This window comes from Lepidochelys kempii, chromosome 2, assembly GCF_965140285.1.
Source record: "Lepidochelys kempii isolate rLepKem1 chromosome 2, rLepKem1.hap1, whole genome shotgun sequence".
NCBI classification, from domain to species: domain Eukaryota; kingdom Metazoa; phylum Chordata; order Testudines; family Cheloniidae; genus Lepidochelys; species Lepidochelys kempii.
The window spans coordinates 16348610-16363679 of NC_136381.1; the positions used below are offsets into that span (position 1 = coordinate 16348610).

A 15070-nucleotide genomic window follows, 5' to 3' on the forward strand; every position below is an offset into this window, starting at 1 on the left:
CTGCACTACAGTACTTGTTTGAGGTGAATTGAAAAATACTTTATTTTTACAGTGCAAATATTTGTAATCAAAAATAATATACACTTTGATTTCAGTTACAACACAGAATATAATATGTATGAATATGTAGAAAAACATCCAAAATATTTAATAAATTTCAGTTAGTGTTCTATTGTTTAACAGTGCGATTAAAACTGCGATTAATCAAGATTAATTTTTTTGAGTTAATCACGAGAGATAACTGTGATTAATCGACAGCCCTAATTATCACTGATGAAAATATTTTTTCGTCTGTTTGTGTTTTTATGGCAAAATTGATGTTTACAGGCATTAACTGATAAAAATCTAACCCTTCCAAGCCTAAATAAAATAATTTACACAAGGAGTCAGAAAAAAATTATCTTCCTACTTACAACAAATTCATCATCATCTTTTAGCCCTTCTTTCCTTAGTGCTGGTCGTTCCAGGGGTCGTAATCTATTGCTGTCCCAATAAATCCACTCATCATAGCGATGACTCCAACGTTCAAAATGGACCAACATCTTCCCCTCTTCATAGTCTATCTTCTCAATGCGAGATGGATACCTTGAACAACAACAAAAGGAAAGGTGTCAATTGTGCAACTTTTTCCAGCAATGTTTTTCATAAAGACGTATTCATGTAACAGTTTAAACTACTTTGGTGGTGTTAGCTGCACCAACATTTTGTACTAAGAATTAGTTTGGATCTGAAAGAAGTTTTAAACAGGTAAAATTGTTGATATGACAATACCTAGCTGCAAAACCTCTACATTCATTAAAAGTGGGTGTGAAAATTCAGATTTAAGGATCAAACTGCTAGGTAATGTTAAGATGGATGCCTTATTTGGGTTAAATATTGGAAGTTTCATGCTTAGCTTTGTATTCATAATTTTGTTGATTAAAGCAAGGAAAAAAGGGTTTGTTTCTTTTGCTTGAGAGATAGAGGGGTGGTGAATTGGCTTTAAAAAAATTAATTCATTACTCTTAATCTGCATAATAAATGTTCCACATACTTGCTTCATTGATTTCAGACAAATCCAAGCTGCTGACTAATCAAAAACAATTGGAGTTGATAGAACATCCCTTTTGAATCAAAGCGGCTGGCTAATTTGCAGCTCAGAGCCACGGACTTTGTCGCTACTGAATCTAATGAACGGTCATTTTTCAATATTAATATTTTTTAAATTGCACATTTATTAAAACAAAAACACCAGTATTAATTAAGGACTGTAGGTTCTAGTTGCCCCTCAAACTTTACATATAATCGGTAGAACCAACTACATGTGACTCTCAAGCAGAACAACTCTTCATCATCTGAAGTTAGAATTTAACATGGATTTTAATTACCCCCTACTTTGGGATCTGTATAACCAAAATGATTAAGTTTGGCGAAAAGACTTCCCATTTTTTCAAATCTTTAGCTTCTGTGGAAATAAATAATGATCAGGCTGGTGCATTTAGATTCCACAGGAATCCAAGCCACATTATTTAGCTTTGAATTTCTAAGGGCTATTTTGGCTTTAGGAAGCCACTAGTTGGGCAGAAATAAGGCAGTATCTAGTCTTCTCACAGAATGTCTACCATCAATATAACCGGATTACATTATTTCAGTTCCATAAAGTCCATACAAGGTTGGTGTGCTGAAATTCAGCTGATTTATTTTTTTACGAAAAAAAAAAAGAGAGAGAATACATAAATAGATCTGAAAACATAAAGAACCTTCTAAAACTATCCGGTGGATTTTTTTAAGTTTAAGAAATTTCCTCCCAAGTTAATATTTTGGGAATCAAGGTTTAACGTAGAAACAATTTCTTGGGAAGTTCTACACTTCCAAAGAACAGGAGTGACAATGGAACAGAAGAGGACAGAGCTACTGAAACATTTATTAAAAAGAAATGTTACAGTGAAAGGAAGGCTGTCTATTTCCAAAACAGGAGACTCAATCTACGTTCTGCAACAATGACAATGTTCCCTCAACATTAAAGGGTGGCAGCTGCTGCAGTCATTTTCTATTCCTACTGCATATTCCCTTACCCTGAAGCTCTGTGCCACCGGAAATTGAAAGAGATATTATCAACTTTTTTATTTTCAAATTTCTGACAAAGCAACCTTTAAACAGTAAATCCTAATTTAAAAAAACAAACAAAAGCTTTCTATGAAGTTTAGGGATTTTCTTCTTCCCTGCTGCTTATCAAATTATTTTTCAGCAAATGTCAGCAGACAGACAGCGCAATACATGCCTGGGCCTGTCTCAATTCCCTCCTCTCTCTGTGCTCATTCCCGTCTACCTTTTCTTCAACATCAGCAACAAAGGTCTCCCAATATCTAAACTCCAGACCTGCAGAAGGATTCCAGGGTGTGAAGAACTCCCATCTCACTTGCAATTACCCGATTCTATTTTCCAGATTCCAATTGTTCCCTGGTCCCAGGAAGGTCTCTAGGAAAGGAAGAAACTCTTCCCAGATATCAAATTTATATCACTTCCTGATCTCATGTGGGAAGGAAACATAGCTTTCCATTCCCAAAGCAGACAGTGTGTGTCCTCATCTAGACATTGTTCCTATACAATGCCCCTTCCCTATTTTGTATTGTTCTGTGGCTGGTAGATTTAGTTCTCTGGCTACTAGCTGTCTTGTAAAATTTCCAAGCCCTACTGGGGTGCATATATTGGTCTGAGCAGAACAGAGGGAGGGATAAACTGGTGAAATACAGAAGTGACCATGCTTTTGGGAGAAGTGGAAAACAATAGGAAAGGCACAAATTGTAAATGAGGCAGTAGAGAACATAGTATATGGAAAAAAGAAGGCGAGAGGAAGATGACACTAAAGACAACTTAGTAAAAGGTGCACCATTATCTAATACAGAACAAAAAAAAATGAAAGACTGAAGCCAGAGATATAACAAAAAATAAGATGATGTAAGTAGGATTGGTCGAGTATTATTCAGAAAATCTATTACTTGAACAAAACCAGTGATGTTTGTTGAATATCATCATCAACAAATATATTTTTCCGCCAGTTGATCAGCTTTAGCTGTAAGATACATTTTAACAAGTTATTAGCTAGAAAAGTGACTGACAGTATTCTTATTGTTAATATCTTATACTGAAATAAATGTTACATTTAAACATAATGCTGTGAATTTATAAGGGATACCATTCCTCTGGGGTGAGAGGAGTGTAGCTAGCTAGCTGGCTGGCTGCATTCCTCTGGGGTCAGAGGCGTGCAGCTGGCTGATTAGCCCTGCCCACACCTGAGAAGAGAGCTGGAACTTAGTTACAGTATAAAAGAGGACAGCAGGAAATGCGGGGGCAGGGGAGCATCCTGGGCCAGCTTGGTCTCTATAGGCTTATTGAAACAAATTTCAGTTAGAGTCATCCCTTAATGGAGCATGCCCCCAGGAGGTAGCTCAACAGCTCCAGGCCTTAGCTACCCAATGGCTATACCAAGATGGTGGTGGAGCTCATGGACAGTATTGTCTTGGAACAATACCTGCACATTCTCCCTGTGGTAGTTCAAACACATCTGCTGTGGAGGAAGTGGAGACAACCGAAAGGTTCTCGGAGGCAGAATTGCCTAGGAGTTAGAAGGGAAGTCTAACTGTAGGCCATCCACACTTAGCCCTGGTCTACACTAGGACTTTAGGTCGAATTTAGCAGCGTTAAATCGATGTAAACCTGCACCGGTCCACACAATGAAGCCCTTTATTTCGACTTAAAGGGCTCTTAAAATCGATTTCCTTACTCCACCCCTGACAAGTGGATTAGCGCTTAAATCGACGTTGCCAGCTCGAATTTGGGGTACTGTGGACACAATTCGATGGTATTGGCCTCCGGGAGCTATCCCAGAGTGCTCCATTATGACCACTCTGGACAGCACTCTCAACTCAGATGCACTGGCCAGGTAGACAGGAAAAGAACCGCGAACTTTTGAATCTCATTTCCTGTTTGGCCAGCGTGGCAAGCTGCAGGTGACCATGCAGAGCTCATCAGCACAGGTGACCATGATGGAGTCCCAGAATCGCAAAAGAGCTCCAGCATGGACCGAACGGGAGGTACGGGATCTGATCGCTGTTTGGGGAGAGGAATCCGTGCTATCAGAACTCCGTTCCAGTTTTCAAAATGCCAAAACCTTTGTCAAAATCTCCCAGGGCATGAAGGACAGAGGCCATAACAGGGACCCGAAGCAGTGCCGCGTGAAACTGAAGGAGCGGAGGCAAGCCTACCAGAAAACCAGAGAGGCGAACAGCCGCTCTGGGTCAGAGCCCCACACATGCCGCTTCTATGATGAGCTGCATGCCATTTTAGGGGGTTCAGCCACCACTACCCCAGCCGTGTTGTTTGACTCCTTCAATGGAGATGGAGGCAATACAGAAGCAGGTTTTGGGGACGAAGAAGATGATGATAAGGAGGAGGTTGTAGATAGCTCACAGTAAGCAAGCGGAGAAACCGGTTTTCCCGACAGCCAGGAACTGTTTCTCACCCTAGACCTGGAGCCAGTACCCCCCCGAACCCACCCAAGGCTGCCTCCTGGACCCAGCAGGCGGAGAAGGGACCTCTGGTGAGTGTACCTTTTAAAATACTATACATGGTTTAAAAGCAAGCATGTGAAAGGATTACTTTGCCCTGGCATTTGCGGTTCTCCTAGATGTAGTCCTAAAGCCTTTGCAAAAGGTTTCTGGGGAGGGCAGCCTTATTGCGTCCTTCATGGTAGGACACTTTACCACTCCAGGCCAGTAACACATACTCGGGAATCATTGTACAACAAAGCATTGCAGTGTATGTTTGCTGGCATTCAAACAACATCCGTTCTTTATCTCTCTGTGTTATCCTCAGAAGAGTGAGATATAATTCATGGTCACCTGGTTGAAATAGAGTGCTTTTCTTCAGGGGACACTCAGAGGAGCCCATTCCTGCTGGGCTGTTTGCCTGTGGCTAAACAGAAATGTTCCCCGCTGTTAGCCACAGGGAGGGGGGAAGGTTGAGGGGGTAGTCACGCGGTGGGAGGAGGCAAAATGCAACCTTGTAACGAAAGCACATGTGCTATGTATGTAATGTTAACAGCAAGGTATACCCTGAAAGAGTGTAGCGACTGTTTTATAAAATGTGTCTTTTTAAATACCGCTGTCCCTTTTTTTTTCTCCACCAGCTGCATGTGTTTCAATGATCACAGGATCTTCTCCTTCCCAGAGGCTAGTGAAGCTTAGAAAGAAAAAAAAACGCACTCGCGATGAAATGTTCTCCGAGCTCATGCTGTCCTCCCACACTGACAGAGCACAGACGAATGCGTGGAGGCAAATAATGTCAGAGTGCAGGAAAGCACAAAATGACCGGGAGGAGAGGTGGAGGGCTGAAGAGAGTAAGTGGCGGGCTGAAGAGAGGGCTGAAGCTCAAATGTGGCGGCAGCGTGATGAGAGGAGGCAGGATTCAATGCTGAGGCTGCTGCAGGACCAAACCAGTATGCTCCAGTGTATGGTTGAGCTGCAGCAAAGACCACTGCAGCCCCTCTGTAACCAACCGCCCTCCTCCCCAAGTTCCATAGCCTCCACACCCAGACGCCCAAGAACGCGGTGGGGGGGCCTCCGGCCAACCAGCCACTCCACCACAGAGGATTGCCCAAAAAAAAGAAGGCTGTCATTCAATAAATTTTAAAGTTGTAAACTTTTAAAGTGCTGTGCTTAAAGTGCTGTGTGGCATTTTCCTTCCCTCCTCCACCACCCCTCCTGGGCTACCTTGGTAGTCATCCCCCTATTTGTGTGATGAATGAATGAAGAATGCATGAATGTGAAGCAACAATGACTTTATTGCCTCTGCAAGCGGTGACTGAAGGGAGGAGGGGCGGGTGGTTAGCTTACAGGGAAGTAGAGTGAACCAAGGGGTGCGGGGTTTCATCAAGGAGAAACAAACAGAACTTTCACACCGTAGCCTGGCCAGTCATGAAACTGGTTTTCAAAGCTTCTCTGATGCGTACCGCGCCCTCCTGTGCTCTTCTAACCGCCCTGGTGTCTGGCTGCGCGTAACCAGCAGCCAGGCGATTTGCCTCAACCTCCCACCCCGCCATAAACGTCTCCCCCTTACTCTCACAGATATTGTGGAGCACACAGCAAGCAGTAATAACAGTGGGAATATTGGTTTCGCTGAGGTCTAAGCGAGTCAGTAAACTGCGCCAGCGCGCCTTTAAACGTCCAAATGCACATTCTACCACCATTCTGCACTTGCTCAGCCTGTAGTTGAACAGCTCCTGACTACTGGCCAGGCTGCCTGTGTACGGCTTCATGAGCCATGGCATTAAGGGGTAGGCTGGGTCCCCAAGGATACATATAGGCATTTCAACATCCCCAACAGTTATTTTCTGGTCTGGGAATAAAGTCCCTTCCTGCAGCTTTTGAAACAGACCAGAGTTCCTGAAGATGCGAGCATCATGCACCTTTCCCGGCCATCCCACGTTGATGTTGGTGAAACGTCCCTTGTGATCCACCAGAGCTTGCAGCACTATTGAAAAGTACCCCTTGCGGTTTATGTACCCCTTGCGGCTTGGTGCTCCGGTGCCAAGATAGGGATATGGGTTCCGTTTATAGCCCCACCACAGTTAGGGAATCCCATTGCAGCAAAGCCATCCACTATGACCTGCACATTTCCCAGGGTCACTACCCTTGATATCAGCAGATCTTTGATTGCATGGGCTACTTGCATCACAGCAGCCCCAACAGTAGATTTGCCCACTCCAAATTGATTCCCAACTGACCGGTAGCTGTGTGGCGTTGCAAGCTTCCACAGGGCTATTGCCACTCGCTTCTCAACTGTGAGGGCTGCTCTCATCTTGGTATTCATGCGCCTCAGGGCAGGGGAAAGCAAGTCACAAAGTTCCATGAAAGTGCCCTTACGCATGCGAAAGTTTCGCAGCCACTGGGAATCGTCCCAGACCTGCAACACTATGCGGTCCCACCAGTCTGTGCTTGTTTCCCGAGCCCAGAATTGGCGTTCCACAGCATGAACCTGCCCCATTAGCACCATGATGCATGCATTGGCAGGGCCCATGCTTTCAGAGAAATCTGTGTCCATGTCCTGATCACTCACGTGACCGCGCTGACGTCGCCTCCTCGCCCGGTATCGCTTTGCCAGGTTCTGGTGCTGCATATACTGCTGGATAATGCGTGTGGTGTTTAATGTGCTCCTAATTGCCAAAGTGAGCTGAGCGGCCTCCAGGCTTGCCTTGGTATGGCGTCCGCACAGAAAAAAGGCGCGGAACGATTGTCTGCCGTTGCTCTGACAGAGGGAGGGGCGACTGACGACACGGCTTACAGGGTTGGCTTCAGGGAGCTAAAATCAACAAAGGGGGTGTCTTTACATCAAGGAGTATTTCAGGCAGGACTTCACGGAGGGTTCCAATAAGAAATGGTGCACCTAAGTTATCGTTCTTATTGGAACAAGGAGGTTAGCCTGGCCTCTGATTGATACATGGCTAGATTTACCTCGCTGCACCTTCTCTGTGAGTGACTGCAGTGTGACCTAGAGGAATGAGTCCCCTAGACAGGGGAGGAGGCAAATGAGTACAAAACAAATCTGGTCTATTTCTTGTTTTGACCCACTCCATCTATCTTTTACATCTTTGGCTTGCAGCAGACGGTGCAGAAGGACTGCATGCCATCCACATCTCATGGCTGCTCGGCAGAAGATGGTACAGTACGACTGCTAGCAGTCCATATCGCCTGCCCGCTCACCATAAGACGGTTCAATAGGACTGACTGCAGAACTAAAGAGAATGACCTGGTCAAGTCACTCCAAATTTAGTCCCTGCACCCATGTCTGCCCAGGCGCTCCCAGCCGACGTGGCCAGGAGCACCTCGGACATGACGATGACGGCTACCAGTCGTACTGTACCGTCTGCTGCCACAAGGCAAGGGGTTGCTGCTACTGTGTAGCAATGCCGTACCGCGTCTGCCAGCACCCAGGAGACATAGGGTGACGGTTACCTGAGCGGCCTCCATGCTTGCCGTGGTATGGCGTCTGCACAGGTAACTCAGGAAAAAAGGCGCGAAACGATTGTCTGCCCTTGCTTTCACGGAGGGAGGGAGGGAATGGGGGCCTGACGATATGTACCCAGAACCACTCGCGACAATGTTTTAGCCCCATCAGGCATTGGGATCTCAACCCAGAATTCCAATGGGCAGCGGAGACTGCGGGAACTGTGGGATAGCTACCCACAGTGCAACGCTCCGGAAGTCGACTCTAGCCTCGGTACTGTGGAAGCGCTCCACCGAGTTAATGCACTTAATGCACTTAGAGCATTTTCTGTGGGGACACACACACTCGAATATATAAAACCGATTTCTAAAAAACAGACTTCTATAAATTCGACCTTATTCCGTAGTGTAGACATACCCTTAGAATGGCAGTAAGAGATGATAACCTACCAACCCAGCAAGATTCACAGTACTGGTCTCTCTCAAGCAACAAAACTTTACCCCCAATATGAGCCTCCAAAGTCCCAGACTTTCAAGGGCCACCATTGCCCACTCATGAAGGGCCTGTATGTTATCACTGTGGCTAACCCAGGCACATACAATGGGAATGCCCTATGATGGAAAGTACTATTTGACCAAGCAGGGGAGAATCCAAACCAACCAACAGAACGGACTCCGAAGCCCTTCATGATCCCAATAAAAATAGGTCCAAACATGGTGGAGGGGTATGGACAAACTCTACTTCAACAGGACTTAGTCTGATCCAAAGTCATGGATACAGAGTGGTCAGTCCAGATTTCCTGCATCCATGGAGAAATCCATATGTACCCAACGGCATCTGCCATTTTGCAGGCAGCAGACCAGATAGGGCACCTTCAGATAGGATCACCTACCCCGGCCAGTGATCCTGGGACGCAACTGCACACATCTTCAGACCCTCCTGGGAAGAGAATCTGTTCCCTCCACCCCGGACACTCTTCAGATGCAAGAAAAGCCCCCCACCCTCAGATGTCTAGGACCTATTCCCCATTGCTCACTCTGATCTTTCTGAAGTCTCATGGAGTTCCCAAGGCTCACAGAAACAGCCAAAGTCATCTCAGAAAGGAGGACGAACCTAGGTCTGAGGCAGAGGTGACACCGTGGAGCCTGGAGAAGAACCTTTCCAAAGGATAGGCCCTGGAGAAGGAACATCCTAACAGTCTGTAGGTTATCCCCTACCCACGTACACTGCAGAGCTCCTTCCCATCCTAGACTACAGCATCCCGAGTTACACCTTTGACATTGGGGCAGCTCAGCAGGATGACCAGACACTCTGTGCTGAATTGGTTAAAACATTCCCAGTCAACAAGATGGTCACCTCTGAACACATCTCTCTCCAGTTGCCCCGGTTTGAATTCCATGAGACATGTCCAAATTAAAGGACCCAGATATCAACTCCTAGTCCCCAAGCCCAATCAGTGGCAGCTCTACGGCTAGCCCATATTCTTCCCATGGCCAGACACCTCGGTAAGGTGAAAACCCAAGAAAGACTGTTGGCTGGATTCTTTTGGACAGCGATATATAAAGAGGTAACCGATTTCTGCTTACTATGCCCCAGTTGTCAAAAAGTAACCCCAAAGGCCCCAAAGGGTTGGGGCTAGGTCCCTTTCATGCCCCTTTTGAATGGATAAGGGATTGATATAATAGGCCCAATCACTTTTGGTACTTGTGGACAATGCCACTTGATATCCAGAGGTAATGCCCCCATGAAACACCTCTGCCTCCACCATAACAGAATAGCTGCTCCAAGTGTTTTCCCACGTTGCCCTTCCATTGGAAGTCATCACAGATCAAGGGACAAATTTCACGTCCCAGGTGCTCCAGTAAGTTTAGGCACCATTGAAAGTATGACCTCTCCAGACCACAATCTACCATTCCTAGATGGATGGTCCAGTGGAGCAGTTCAGTAGGACTCTCAAAAATACATTAAAGGTTTACGGAAACAGAGGCCAAAGACGGGAACCAGCTGCTCCCCTATCTTCTGTTTCCAGTGTGAGAGGTACCACAAGCCTGAACGGGCTTCCACCCTTTCAAGCTTCTTGATGGGAAACAGCCTTGAGGAGTGTCAGACTTGGTTAGTGTGTCTTGATAAACTAAACCTGTCCTTCAATGTCTCATTCAAATAAGGGAAAGGTTAGAATGCTTGAGACCCACTTTTCCCAAACTAACCTCTTTCAGGCCTAACAGACCCCAATGTGACAATACAGTAAAGGGTCTAGAGCCAGAAGACCAAGTGCTCCTATTCCTTCCCAGCAAGCTCCTGGACAAATGGCAGGGCCCATATGAAGCGTTCCAGTGGGTAGAACCAGTAGATTACAAAATTCATTGTCCAGAAAAGAGAAAACAAAGGCAGATTTATCACGTAAATCTGTTAAAATCCTGGAAGGTCCAGGAAATCCTCTTCATCCATCTGGAGGAGGGAGAAGAGGTTCTGGGGCCTCAGCTTCCTAAACTGGCCAAAACCGGGAGTGAGGAGGTGCCATCTGAGGGTTAATAAGCAGAAAAAGCAAACAAAACACCCTCCCAAGAGCTTACAAGGTAGTGGTCTTCCCCACAAACAGAACAAACCTCCTTGATGACTCTCCACATCTGCATAGGGCCAGGAGCCAAGCCCATTAGAAAATCCTATCAAACCCCAGAAAGCATGAAACCTGTTAGTTCAGGAAGTACAGGAATTGTTAAGATTTGGTGTAACTGAGGAATCTCATGGCCTCTGGCATAGTCCAGGGATTTCGGTACCAAAGCCAGATGGGACCATCCAATTTTGTGTAGATTTCTACCACATAAATGTCATTTCTGACTATGATGCATATTCGATGCCCTGAGCTGATGAACTGCTGAATCCTCTTGGTCAAGCCCACTTTATCACAACATGAAATCTAACTAAGGGCTATTGGCAAATTCCCCTTACTATCAACTCCCAGGGAAAAAAAGCCTTTTCTACCTCAGTGGACCTATTCCAATTTGTTGCCATGCCCTTTGGTTTGCGAGGGTGACCAGCCACCTTTCAAAGGCTGATGGACCAAGCGTTATTGCCCCACCTTCATCATGCTGCAGCCTACCTAGATTATGTGACGGTCTACAATCAGGACTGGCCCACCCACCTCCAGAACCTAGCAGCCGTTCTTCAAGCCCTAGGAGATGCCCATTTGACAGTAAACCTAAAGAAGTCCAGGGTGAGAAAACAGGATACAAAATACTTGGGGAATCTAGTGCAGAACAGTAAGGTATAACCCCTAATGGACAAACTTGAGGTGCTAGCAAACATCTCCATACCAAAAACTAAAAAGCAGGTCTGGGCCTTCCTAGGTCTATAAAGGTACTATAGAAGATCTATGCCTGACTTTGCCTTATTAGCAACACCTTTTACTTACCTTGTGGAAAAAAAAATCAGCCCCTCGACAAGTCACGTGGTCCCCCCAGTGTGATTAAGCATTTCAGAAAATTAATCTGATTCTATGCTACAAGCCAGTATTGCACAGACCTGATTTCTCTTGAGAATGCAAGAGACATCTACCACCACTGGTGCAGTGCTATTCTAAACCTTCCATGGACAAGAGCACCCTAATCATTTACACAAGTAGGGGAAACCCAGGATTATGTCATCAAGAAAGAATGTCTGACCATACAATGGGCCATAAAGCCATTCAGACACCACTTGTGTTTGGAACACCCTTTGTCTGGGTCACTGACATGTGGCACTGATGTGGCTCCAAACAATGAAAGACCTGCATGACACACTGAGACTTAGCCCTACAGCCCTTTCAAATTTCAAATAAGAGTATCAGCCTGGGTAGGACCATAGGAATGCTTCTTTTCAAGAACTGAAAAGGACTGGGTGCTTGGCAGAGACAGCCCCAAAACTCCCACTCAACAGGGGAGGGGGAAAAGTATGGGAAGGTATAAGGGATACCATTCCTTTTAAATCAGAGGAATGCCACTGGCTGATTAGCCCCTCCTACTACACCTGAGAAGAGAGCTGGAACTTAATTAGCTGATCCTTACAAAAGACAGCAGCAGAAAATGGAAGGAGGGACTGCAACACCTTCCAGAAAGCTAAGGAACAAGGGCTGTGCTCCCCATGGACTGCTACTGGAGTGACAGCAGAGAGAAATTGCTCCAGAAACCAAATGGACGGAAGTTGCAACAGTCTGAAGTGCTTTGTTACTGAGACTCTGAGGTAAGCGCCAGGAAGTTTTGGGTTGCTGAGGTTTCTAGCATGAGGGGGAAATTTGGGGGAAGGGACTACTTGGCCTGCACAGACTTTGAGGAGAGTCTATGAGGTTTTGATTTGTTTTGTTAGCACGTCTTAAAATAAAACAATGAACCCTGCTGGAAACTGCTTCCCTGGATTCTGTGGGAGAGCTCAGACAGAACTAACCCAGGGAGCGAGCTGGCTCTGCAAGAATAAAACCTAGTCCAGTAGGAGGAGGCAGCTATAAGAAAAGCCTCAATCCTTTACAAATAAACAGTAGTATTTCCATTAAACAATATTTCTCAGCATAGATTTGTAGGCAGGCCAGAATGATGAGTTGCAATACAAAAAAAAAAAAATGGAACTTATTAGCTAGAGACAAAGGGTAACAAGAAAACCCAAATACATTAGAAGCAAGAGGAAAACCAAAGACAGGGTAGGCCTGTTACTCTATGGCGGAGGGGGGCAATAACAGAAAATGTTGAAATGGCAGAGGTGCTTGATGACTTCTTTGTTTCAGTTTTCACCAAGAAGGTTGATGGTGATTGGACGTTTAACATAGCGAATGCCAGTAAAAATGAGGTAGGCTCAGAAGAGGCTAAAATACGGAAAGAAGAACTTAAAAATTACTTAGACAAGTTAAAAGAAAAGGAGGACTTGTGGCACCTCAGATTAACATTTATTTGAGCATAAGCTTTCGTGAGCTACAGCTCACTTCATCGGATGCATCCAGTGAATGTATCCAATGAAGTGAGCTGTAGCTCACGAAAGCTGATGCTCAAATAAATTTGTTGATCTCTAAGCTGCCACAAATACTCCTTTTCTTTTTGTGGACACAGACTAACATGGCTGCTACTCTGAAACTTAAGACAAGTTAGAGGTCTTCAAGTTTCCAGGGCCTGATAAAATGCATCACAGAATACTCAAGCAGCTGACTAAAGAGATATTTGAGCCATTAGTGATTTATCTTTGAGAAGTCCTGGAAGACAGGAGAGATTCCAGAAGACTGGAAAAGGGAAAATATAGTGCCAATCTATAAAAAGAGAAATAAGGACAACCCAGGGAACTACAGACCAGTCAGCTTAACGTCTGTATCCAGAAAAATAATGTAGCAAATAATTAAGCAATCCATTTACAAACATCTAGAAGATAAGGGGATACATATACAGTCAGCATGGATATGTCAAGAACAAATCGTGTCAAACCAACCTGATAGCTTTTTTTGACAGGGTAACAAGCCTTGTGGACGGGGGGAAGCGGTAGACATGGTATATCTTGACTTTAGTAAACCCTTTGAGACTGTCTCACATGACCTTCTCATAAACAAACTAGGGAAATGCAATCTAGATGGAGCTGCTATAAAGTGGGTGCAAAACTGTTTGGAAACCCATTCCCAGAGTGTAGTTATCAGTGATTCACAGTCATGCTGGAAGGGCATAACAAGTGGGGTCCCACAGGGATCAGTTCTGGGTCCAGTTCGGTTCAATATCTTCATCAGTGATTTAGATAATGGCATAAGAATAAACTTAAAGTTTGCAGACGATATCAAGCTGGAAGGGGTAACAAGTGCTTTGGAGGATAGGATTAAAATTCAAAAAGATCTGGACAAATGGTCTGAAGTAAATAGGATGAAATTCAATCAGGACAAATGCAAAGTACTCCATTTAGGAAGGAACAATCAGTTACACACATACAAAATGGGAAATGACTGCCTAGGAAGGAGTACTGTGGAAAGGGATCTGGGGGTCATAGTGGATCACAAGCTAAATATGAGTCAACAGTGTAACGCTGTTGCAAAAAAAAGCAAACATCATGCTGGGATGTATTAGCAAGAGTGTTGTAAGCAAGACACGAGAAGTAATTCTTCCGCTCTACTCCATGCTGATTAGGCCTCAACTGGAGTATTGTGTCCAGTTCTGGCAGCCACCTTTCAGGAAGGATGTGAACAAATTGGAGAGAGTCCAGAGAAGAGCGACAAAAAATGATTAAAGGTCTAGAATACATGACCGATGAGGGAAGGCTGAAAAAATTGGCTTTGGTTAGTCTGGAAAAGAGAAGACTCAGATGCAACATAACAGCTTTCAAGTACGTAAAAGGTTGTTACAAGGAGAAGGGAGAAAAATTGTTGTTCTTAACCTCTGAGGAAAGGACAAGAAACAATGGGCTTAAACTGCAACAAGGGAGGTTTGGGTGGGACATTAGGAAAAACCACCCTAACAGTTTGGAAGTTAAGCACTGGAATAAACTGCCTAGGGAGGTTGTGGAAGCTCCATCATTGGAGATTTTTTAAGAGCAGGTTAGACAAACACCTGTCAGGAATGGCCTAGATAATACTTAGTCCTGCCATGAGTGCAGGGAACGGGACTAGCTGACCTCTAGAGGTCCCTTCCAGTATTATGATTCTATGATTAAGCCTAAATCCCAGTCTTTAGAGATGAGACTATTAATCCACTGAACCACAGTGTCTGCTAAAATGACTGCCTGCCAAATTCAACTAAGAATAACTTTGCATGGATCCAGCAAACAAGACCAAAAATACTGTGATTGAATCTGCTATTTTAAGACCATTTGCCTTGAAGTCCACACATTGTAACATTTTAGATCCTACATCTTCAAGCTATGGATGCTTGAACAGTTGTTGTCAGTTTGTAAATAGGTATGCCAAAATTCACTACTGGAAAAAGGAAAAGTGTGAATATTCTAACTTTTTTTTCTTGATTGAATAGCTCATATCTCAATATCTCACTGAAGTTCCCAGGTCCAAAATTTGCTGCCTTAGAATTGCTATAGTGTAATCTGAAACCTTACAGTAGTTCCCGCTGTGGGTTTTCAAGCAATAATTAACAAACATTCT

The 15070-nt window shown here is 44.6% G+C and overlaps 1 protein-coding gene across 16 annotated transcripts in view; it reads right to left on the reverse strand.

The window, feature by feature from the left end:
• The window catches only part of PHF20L1 (PHD finger protein 20 like 1), an 82655-nt gene that overhangs the window by 58488 nt on the left and 9097 nt on the right, over positions 1 to 15070 (reverse strand). For all 16 annotated transcript variants that reach the window (XM_073330084.2, XM_073330088.2, XM_073330087.2 and 13 more), the window contains exon 3: positions 414 to 585. In XM_073330084.2, coding sequence (XP_073186185.1) covers positions 414 to 585 — 172 coding nt within the window. The remainder of the gene's footprint in view (positions 1 to 413; positions 586 to 15070) is intronic.